Genomic DNA, 10,001 nt, shown 5'->3' with positions numbered 1-10,001 from the left:
TGTATGTGTGTGTGTGTTTGTGTGTGTGTGTATGTACATGTGTGTGCATGAATGTGTGTGTCTGTTATTTACTAGCCTTTGTGTTTCAGAGTTGAGCCTGTTTTTATGTATGTCACGGTGTGTTTGTGTATTTGCCTGTCTTTATATATGTATGTATATTTCTACAGACGTTCCCTTAGTAGAGGCGGAGGTACATGTATATCACAATAGACACAGAAACGTAGAAAGACAGGTCGGTTGGGGGCTCACAATTCGGTGGCATCTTAAAACTTTACCCATGCTTGGTGGAACGTGTGTAACGTTTTTATTTTCAGGACCAGAAAATGAAATGTCTTTGTAAACTTCCTCTCATCATGTCGGGAACAGGAATAGATTGCTTAACTCTTCCCCTGGGCCTATATGTTGTTACATAACCAACTCTTTCAGTGGGTACCTAACCTGCTCAATAACGTACACTCCCTAGATACTGTACCGGCGACGCTTTGCCCTGTTTGTAGACATAGATACACCCATATCACAGTCTTTGCCGTCCAGTCTTTGTGCGTGCAGATATGCCATGTTTTGCCGTGTCCTTGAGGGTGTGTGTATGTGTGCAGCCAGGTATTTCACGTTTGCCTGCTGTCTGCTTGCCAAATGCGGGGGATTATTATTATACAGACCACTCCTGGACATTAGTGCTCCCCGCGTTCTGCCATACCTACCAGCGAAGACCCTATCTCTAGACCTGTCCCTGCCCACTACGCACACGCCATACGATCTAACGTTTGCCTTCCTCTGCCGTGTATGTATCTGTGGGAGTGATCTAGTACGAGGGACGGTGTTGTAGGGTAGATGTTTGCCGCCCTGTCGGGTTTGTGAAGGGAGGGCCACGTTAGCGGCAGCGGCGTAGAAAGTCACCACTTCGTCTGGGTACGCCTCAGTCCGTGTGTTCACGTAGTCAGTGTAGTACTCGTCGGGAATTTCCCAGTAAGGATTCTGTACCCCAGGCCGTGTGTTGTAGTAGTTGTAGTACGCGTCTGGGATTTCGTCGTACTCGTGCAGGTCACATTCAGCGGTCTGTGTGGCCGCATCAGTCGCGCTGACGGGACTCCCATTGACCGGGGCGTCCTCGCCACCTGCCCCGCCGAGTACCCAGCGATTCAGGGGGACGACAGGTGGCAGAGGTCGGTTGTCCTGCCGCGACGGACGGCGCTGATTTCTGATAACACAGACCACCTGCATTGCTACAAGCTCTACCCCTACTACAGCTAACACTGAGGCTATTCCTGTGGTGATACCCACATACTCGTACATGCACGCACATTGCTCCTTCCCCGGTCGCGCCCTCACAGTTCTATTTTCTATCAGGTTCGTCTGATTCCTGGCGACTTCAGTTGCCAGGGTGATAGGTTTTGTTGTGGGCAGCTGGGTCATCTTTTCTGTTGTGTCACCAGGAGTGCTGGGCACGGTCCGTGTGGTCTTTTCTACACACACGGTGACATCAGGAGTGCCAGACACGGGCGCGGTGAAGACATGTCGGTAGGTTTCCCCCCGAGCGTCCACATGACATGTCACGTTTATCATTTCTTCATGACCAAAGGTGCTGACATTTCTACTGTGTCCATCAGCACACGACATACTTCTGTTCGCACTATCAGCCATGATGTCTGACATAACTACAGCAAAGGTTTGGGGCAGGGAGTCTAGACCCATAGGAACAATTTGTAGTGTAGTGTCTACTCCCAATGCTACTTTTACGCCACTAGAAGCTTTCCAAGCCTGTGTGCACAAGTGGGTGATGTTTGAATCGTGTTTGTCTGTTTCTGTGCTGACTGAAATGGCCACAAATGGCAGGGTATACTTAATCTGGTTTGTTGTGATGAGCTTGCGTTTTTTCCCAAGCTGGTGGCATAGACTGATATGCTCCTCGTCGGACGGAAGTAGGTGTGAGGTATTGTAGTGTGTGTGAACGTGATATTGTGCTAGTTTAGGACCTTTGGTGATACAGAAATTTAAAGCAACTGGTTAACCCTAACTGCAACTCTTAGGCCGGAATATAGGTAGTAAGAATAATCAAGTCGCCAGGTCAGTACCAAAGGAGCAGAGTTACCGAGACTAAGCAGCCTATTCCCGCCCAGTGCCAGCTTTCTTAACTTTAGCCCGCTCATAGCCTTCCAGGACACACACGTTAACTCATTTCGGCTCAAGTCTAGCTTGCTGAGCCTTTCCAGTGACTTAAATGCCTGGGGGTGAATGCTTTTGATAGAATTTGATCTCAAAGACAGGTGGGCTAAGTTCAGATTGTGAAACCAAGATGCCTCGACACTTTGCAATGCGTTATTGTCAAGAAGCAACGTTTTTAGGCCAGTGAGCCTCTGAAAGCTTAAGCATGCTGAACCCATGCTGCTTGCTTATATTATTGTAGGAAAACGACAGAGTCCACAACAAAAATGGAGGTTTCCAACCGTCGAACCAGGTTCGTTTCACTTGATTCAAGTTGTTGGAATCGAGCTGCCGCAAGAATTTCAATCTAGGAAACGCGGCCAAAGTGTCTTGTTCTAAACCTGTGATCCCACATTCCACCAAAGCAAGGATATCGATCGTTAATGAAGGAGGAAGCCGTAGTTTCTGAACTGAGAGGACCCCAAATGTGAACCCCCTAATCACCACGTTGCTTTTAGGGGGAAGGCATAGCGCAGTTGGTCGGGAGGAGTTCTTCCCACTACCCGCGGGTTGTGACTGTAGCTCCGCGGGACACAAGACACAGGTACCCCGTGTACGCAGAACCAAACCATGAGATTTACGAAAAGGAACGCACGCTGTCCATTGACCAGTCTACTTGCACCCAGGAAAGCATGCCGGATCTAACCCTAAGCATCCCTCCTTCTCTGCAATGTCCATTTTCCTCAGATCGTAAAATTTTGCTATCATGACGACAAAGTGAAATACATCCTGAGGCCTATTACAATAAACTTGCAGATGCCTACATTAATTTTTTTCTTTTTTGTTTAGCCACAAAGTTACATGTCACCACTATGGCAGTTTGCAATGCACCTTAGGCCTACAGGCAAAAAATAATATGTGTATGTGTTCAAACAATATATGTATATATATATATTTACGTCAAATACAATCTGGTGTGAAAAGAGAATACAAATCAATGTTGGTCCCTCATGTGCTTAATACCTGTATCTGTATACTTATTTAGGTACAGCAAAAAAAAACAGTTTCTCAAACCACTGGATAGCTTTTGGTTCTGGAGATGGTCAGGCGTTTTAAGTAGCATCCACTACATTTTGTTAGTTACTCTTTTTTGGCGTATCTTATCAGCCGGATGTCTTATCTTCACTGACGTATTTAGGTGCAGGTCTGGACCTGAACATCTCGAGTGCCATTTTGTACACTAAGATTGGTAGATGTAATCTCAAAGACAACAATATTGACAACCTACGCGTTACAATGAATGAATGAGGCTTCCCGCGCACAGCCTGTGTGGGCTTATACGGCACCATTTGATAATACAACATGTATGGTACATAAACAAAAGAGAATCAGTCGTGCAGAGATAATAAAATCAACCATGAAGTGAACACAATTTAGGGCTTCAAGGAAGCACCATGTGCCATGGGAAGATAGTTACAGCGTGTGTGTTTGTCTGGCTAGTCACCACCAACTCTCCACATGGTCCCATAGCGATACGCCACGGCATGTTAATGTCCACGATGGTGCGGACAAACTCGCCCTGGCCTGTGAACATGTCTACCCGATGGTTGTATTCGTTCGCCACAATGATGCGACCAGAGGTGTCCAGAAAAATACCTCTGGGAGAGTACAGTTGCCCCTCCCCCTTTCCACGGGTGCCGAATTCAAATATCTTTACTCCGGAGGAATTGTACTTCTGGATGGTTTTATACCCATCAGTCAGCAGGACATTTCCCTCCTTGTCCGATGTGACTCCCGAGATCTGGTATTCCGTAGGCACTGAACTCCAAAGGCGAGAGCCGTTTGGATCAAACACCATAATTGTTTTTCTGTCTCCCACGATAATTTTATTGTTGCGCACGTCCATCGCGATAACAGGATAGACGCCCTTGAGGCTTACGTCAAACTTTTTGATGGGCTGTCCGTTCTTACTGTACTGTACGACATACTCTTTATTGACAAAGCTAAAGAACCATTTATTTTGTTCAGTTCTGCTTACCAGTACCCACAGGTAGCCAGGCGCCACATCCAAAGCAACACCACGAGCTTCGAGCATTGTGTTACTTTCACCCGGCAGTACCGCTGGAAAGAAGCGGAGTAAGGTTCCATCTATACTAGTACTGAAAACCTGGACTCGTTTGTTGTCACGATCAGTCACAAATATCTCATTGTCAGCAGACACGGCAACTCCGGAGATACTTCGGAATTGTCCAAGTTCTGTTCCGTACCCGCCAAACGTGATCTTCTCTTGCTTTACGTCACAACCTTTTGCCATAAGTGATTAAAAAAGTATTTTTCAAACTGAAATTTAAAACATTTATATTTACACACACCAAGCACGCTCACACATTCACACAAACACAGAAACACACACACACACACACACACACACACACACACACACACACACACACACACACACACACACATACACATGGGCCCTGATGCCTACAGCTTCTTTCACTCACCATAAGAAATAATCTTGTTCATTGTCCAATCCAATTGCATTGCCTCATGACACAGAGGGACCACGTCTAAGGCATTGTCTAATGAGAGAAGCAAAGTCTTTAAAACATTGTCTAATGACACGGAAGGACCAAGTTTAAGACATTGTCTAATGACACAGAGGGACCAAGTTTAAGACATTGTCTAATGACACAGAGGGACCAAGTTTAAGACATTGTCTAATGACACAGAGGGACTAAGTTTAAGACATTGTCTCTTAAATATTTGTGTTAGACTCACCTTTGTGATGTGGGGTGTTGGAGACTGCCGGGAGCTTGGGGATAGATCCAGTAGTAGCAGTAGCAGCAGCTTTAGTAGTAGTAATAGTAGCAGCAGCAGTAGTAGTAGTAGTAGCAGCAGCAGCAGCAGTAGCATGAGTAGTAGTAGTAGTAGTAGCAGTAGTAGTAGTAGTAGCAGTAGTAGTAGTTGTATTCGCTGTCTGCTGTTAATAGAGGCTTATATTGTCAATGCAGGCTATCGCAATCGGTTTATGGAGATCATGATAAATTCTAGGAATTGCACAGGAATTTTTCCTAGAGGCTTGTCTGGAAATTTGCTGACACACATCTATGACGACAGTCCTACACAGTCCAAATTCCTGAAAACCCTTGGGAAAACCTTGCTGGGTGATGATATACATTCCTGGGCTCGTTCACTATACACTCAGAGGAGGGTAGGGGTGATCTACTGAACTGTACTATATCGGTCTAGACTTCACAGGTTACAAGGTACATGTACAAAATGTATACTGCCAGTGATGCCAATTACCCGTATAAAGTATACGGGTAAAGTAAAGGGATGGTTATCTCGGGAAATTGACAAGGCTATAATAAGACAGAATCGTACCTGTGGCGGCCTGGCGCTTAAGGATAAGCAGAGAAAGACTCCTGCGACGATGAAAAACCCAAGAACGACAGCCGCTTCAACTGCAAAGATCACTCGGCGACGCGTACAGCCTGAAATATCATCATGTTCGTAGTAATCATAGTGAAATGCTGGAACTTTGTTCCAACAACAGTTTTTACATAGAGATCACATTTTCAACTGTCGCCTTCATCAGGATAATTACTGACTAATCACCTGAAATATTGCAGATAACAGCAGATCTGTTGAAAATACATGTAAATGATTTTAGGGCGTTGTGTCAACAAGGGAAATGGACTCAGTAGGCATGTAAATCAGGAAAGAGACATTACCAATGACCAAAAAAATTCCAAGATTTCTCTCCAGCAAGAGGTTTATAAAGTTTATAAGGTTCGTACCGTGCGCTGCAGGATGCTGGACGTTTGGCACGTACATCGGATTTGGATTGAGTGCGTTTAGGACATCATTGGCGTCATTGATGCTGTTAGAAGCCGTCGCTGGTTGATTCTGGGAGGACAGGCTTGCTTGAGTGTCTTCTGAAGCTGTTTTCTACCCCACGTCACCCTGGCACATGTCTGCGGCAGCGTACATCGGATTTGGATCGAGTGCATGCAGGACATCATTGCTCGACGGGCTGGTCGAGACATCATTGATACTGTTTGACGCCGCCGTTGGTTGATTCTGATTCTGGGAGGACAGACTTGCGTGGGTGTCTCCTGAAGTCGTGTTCCACCCCACGTCACCCTGGCACATGTATGCGGCAGCGTATGGTTGAATGACCTCATCTTCAGATGCGATACTGGCCGTATGTCTGTTTTTAGACGCAGCCCTGCCACTATCGTCATCTTGTTGGTATCTAGAAGCGTAAGGCTGGCCGCCATCACAGTTGAGTGAGGGCGCCTGGTCTTCTTGGTGGGTAACTGTATATGGTTGGATGCAGGGATTGCCATCATTGTTTGCTGACTCACCGAATGTTTCATCTTCTTCGTATTCAACAGCAATATCATGTTCATGATGTGTAAATGCATCTGGTTGGCAGCGTGTTACAGCATATGGTTGAGGGCAATGGTTGTCATCGTTGTTAGTCGCCGGCCTGGAGAAAACTTGCTGATGTGTATCAGCTGATGTCTGAGTGCAGGGATTGTCATCACTCTTATTTGACTTGAAGGTGGGTCCAGGGCTGCTTTGCAGGTACATCGGATTGGGGTTAACGTCGTTTCTGGAGTGCGTCGGAGAAGTGTTTGTAGCGTTATGTGTGTACATCGGGTTTGGATTCCTGGCGGGTCCAGGGCTGGCGATTGGCTCCATGGTGCTTTGCAGGTACATCGGATTGGGGTTAACGTCGTTTTCGGCATCCATCTGTTGAGGGTTCATGTTTTGTGTGTACATCGGGTTCGGATTCCTGGCTTGTGTGTGCACGTTACTGTCATTTGCCTTGAAAGTTGAAGTTTCCAAGTGGATGTCGTCATTGCTCTTGTCGGGCGCCGTTTTAGTTGCCTGAAAAGGTTTGTTTTTTGTCTCTTCCACGGCTTTCTTCATGCGAATAGCCTGTTCTTTGCATATGTATGCAATGGCGTAGGTATCGAACTCACCAGGGCCGATATCGATTGTCTGACTGTTCTCAGCAGCAGCATCGCTGGTGTCAGACAGATGTTCATCATCATTGTCTTTATTTTCCTCACATCGACCAGAGTTGTGGAGACTGGCACCTTCGGCAGCTTGCCTGAACGTGGATGGCACAGTTCCTGTGTCTGGTTTTGCTATACCTTCGTTGAAGAATTCGTTTCTGACGACCATTGCTTTTGGAACGGAGTTGGAGGGCAGGTTTTCAGCCATGGCTCCAAGATCTCTTCCTTTGCTTAGTTCTACATATAAGTAAGTAATAAGTAAGTAATAAGACGAAAACAATTATAGAGATCCTGCATTCAAATGGTACAACATGTATATGTAACATAAACATGCATAACTACAAACATTATAACAATGCTAAAGTCTGCCTTGATGTTCTACGTTGAAATGCAGCGATGGCGATGATCATGTTTAGTCTTTGCTTATTGCTATAATTTGATTCTCAGAACACAGCACATTTAAACAATTTTTATCCTCAACCTGTATCGCTGTGTGCACTGTATAGACCACTGAGAAAAAGTCAGACAGAATCCAAACATCTTTATGTAGATGAAGCACCCCACGAGTCGTCTTCTGATACTAGACAATTCATGTCAGTGAGATCATGAGTTTGAACTACGTGTTGTCCTGACTGGGGTTGTTTTTTTTGTGACATTGTTGCTTTTGCTTGAAGTTGTTAAGCGGTTCCTCATATAGTAATACATTACCTGTTTCTTGACTAACTTGATGTCATAAAATGTTCTGTTATTTCTTTATGGTGGAAATATAGGGTTGTCTAAACAGTTACTCATTATCAGTGCGTGGAGCACGTGTTGTTCCAGCTGACATGTTGGTTTTACTGAATGTTATTTTAGTGGTTCCTCGCATAAATGCTTACCGATATGCAACATGTTACTCGGTGAACTTGAGGTTTACCTTCATAGATTTCAATTCTTTCTTTGTAGGGAAAATATAGACGCGCCTTAACAGTAACATTATCATGTTGAGTAGTGTCTTGGTCAAATTACAACACACTGTTAGTTCATAACAGCTGGAGTCATTATAAAAATTACAAATTACATTACATTACCAAACCTATTAACATATTGACAGTACCTACACCTTGGAGTGCTACTGTAAGGAGATATGGAGATATGGAGAAGAAAGATTAAGACATTCTGTACTTACAGTAAGGCTTCGACGAGCGACTTGTCTTCAGAGAGAACCGACCACAATAGCGAAATAGAGACTCAGTGCAGGGAGATGATATAAATATTTAATAAACATATCCCATGCACGTCATAGATTCCCCCGCAAAGGTGTCTTGTCTGGTATCGTATAGAAACAACAGGGTGTTGAACGCTGAAGTCCAAAAAATGTCCACATTGTTCATAATATTTTAAGATAAAACGAAAAATCGGTTACAGCAGTGAAATACAAGATCTGTGAAGAAAAGTGGTTTCGTAAAGAATTTTTTTTTTTCAGAAACATGTTCATGAATTTAGAATTTTAGACGTAAAGCTATCCCTCCCTTGGGAGGAGTTAAAGTGGACTGATCCAACTTCTTCGTCTATGGACGTGGGTGTAGGTTTGAAAGCCAGTAGACAATACGTGTATGATGAACCTTGTAGTAATTGAGGTTTGGGAGCTGGTAGACTATCCATGTAATACTATGAACTTTTCTTTCTACACCCACGTACTTCTCGTCAACGAAGCGGGCAAGGTGAAGGTGGTCGTGTGATTAGGGTTGTTGACTATTAAAGAATAAACTAGCTTAGATTCCAAGCAGACCCAACGTCGCACTCTTGGAAAAGGCACTAAACACCTATTTCGTTTTTTAGCTCAGGTGAAAGTGACCATAGACGTTATGGTCTACATCACGGTAATATTACGTCAGCTGTAACGTCATTATTTTTGAAAGGGAAAAAAACAATCACGACTAAGACGAATTTTGCACTTCTTGGTTCATTTGGTGTATTATTCAAGAAGCTATATGTTGACGTGTGTTTTTCAGATTGGTATCAGACATGTGTTTTTTTTGCTGGAAATTCAAATCTCGGCTCGTGGTGTTTCATATGTCAAAGGTGATGCTCTTTCCTAAGGGCGTACATATGATTAAAACGAGGGCAGAAACTCATGGGGAGAAAGAGTGGACTTAGTCATGGCGAGACGCGCGAGAAATGATGATGATAAAAAATGCTATGATGAAGGGAGTTATGTTATGGGAAAGACCAAGCATCTCTCAAAATTCCTCTGTAAAATATTGTCACTAATGTGTTCACACAAAACTCTTCTAGAGCCTCTCTGAATTATCAGGCAGTGACCACTTTATGGGGAAGTGTTAAAACTCAGTCATACATTTCTTGATTATATTTTGTGGTTGTATCCTGTGTTCTATATATTATGGGTAATTCATAATACTAGAGTCTATAATTGACATTTTTAGATTTAACCTAATTTATTAAGTTGTATCTTACAACAAAATGTCACACAGAATTCGCTCCCTCACTCGGAAATACACAATGGTTAATACCTTGATGTTTATTCAATCTGTACCATGATTTTACACGTATCCTTGTTTGGGCCGACGTAGAGGCAACAGGAGTCTTCGTAGAGGAAGCACCGTAAGTACATGTCTTATTATTTTTTTCATTCACTTAACACCATTATTACAATTTTGTATATAATACCATGGCTTTAACGGTGTTTTCACAATTTAGATGAAAGTAGAATGTAAAAAAGATTAGAAAAGTTCAGCAAAAACCCTTGAAAATTGTGGAAAATGGTTTAATTTGCTCATCTATTTTGTTGTTCTTGAGATAACGATCCGAAATTACGAATAT

At 43.7% G+C, this 10,001-nt stretch overlaps 1 protein-coding gene and 1 pseudogene across 1 annotated transcript; both read right to left on the bottom strand.

Annotated features, from left to right (window-relative positions):
* Positions 1 to 3,374, bottom strand: part of LOC109465572 — a 3,907-nt pseudogene extending 533 nt beyond the window's left edge.
* Positions 3,375 to 3,583: 209 nt separating this feature from the next.
* On the bottom strand, positions 3,584 to 7,386 carry LOC109465571. Its single transcript, XM_019762929.1, has 2 exons — positions 6,519 to 7,386; positions 3,584 to 4,446 (listed from the first exon to the last, which is right to left on the bottom strand). The coding sequence occupies exons 1-2, from the start codon at positions 7,384 to 7,386 to the stop codon at positions 3,584 to 3,586; spliced, it is 1,731 nt and encodes a 576-aa protein (XP_019618488.1).
* Between the last annotated feature and the right edge of the window lie 2,615 nt (positions 7,387 to 10,001).

This window comes from Branchiostoma belcheri, unplaced genomic scaffold (assembly GCF_001625305.1).
Source record: "Branchiostoma belcheri isolate BF01 breed outbred unplaced genomic scaffold, Haploidv18h27 scaffold153, whole genome shotgun sequence".
Taxonomy (NCBI): Eukaryota; Metazoa; Chordata; class Leptocardii; order Amphioxiformes; family Branchiostomatidae; genus Branchiostoma; species Branchiostoma belcheri.
This window is presented reverse-complemented; position numbering and strand designations above follow the sequence as displayed.

Bases quoted from the DNA above. Each gene is read 5' to 3' on its own strand.
- LOC109465571 (XM_019762929.1), bottom strand. From the start codon at position 7,386: ATGGCTGAAAACCTGCCCTCCAACTCCGTTCCAAAAGCAATGGTCGTC. The intron at 4,447-6,518 runs GTGAGTCAGCAA...TTATGGCAAAAG, and splicing joins CGAAGAAGATGAAACATTCG to GTTGTGACGTAAAGCAAGAG.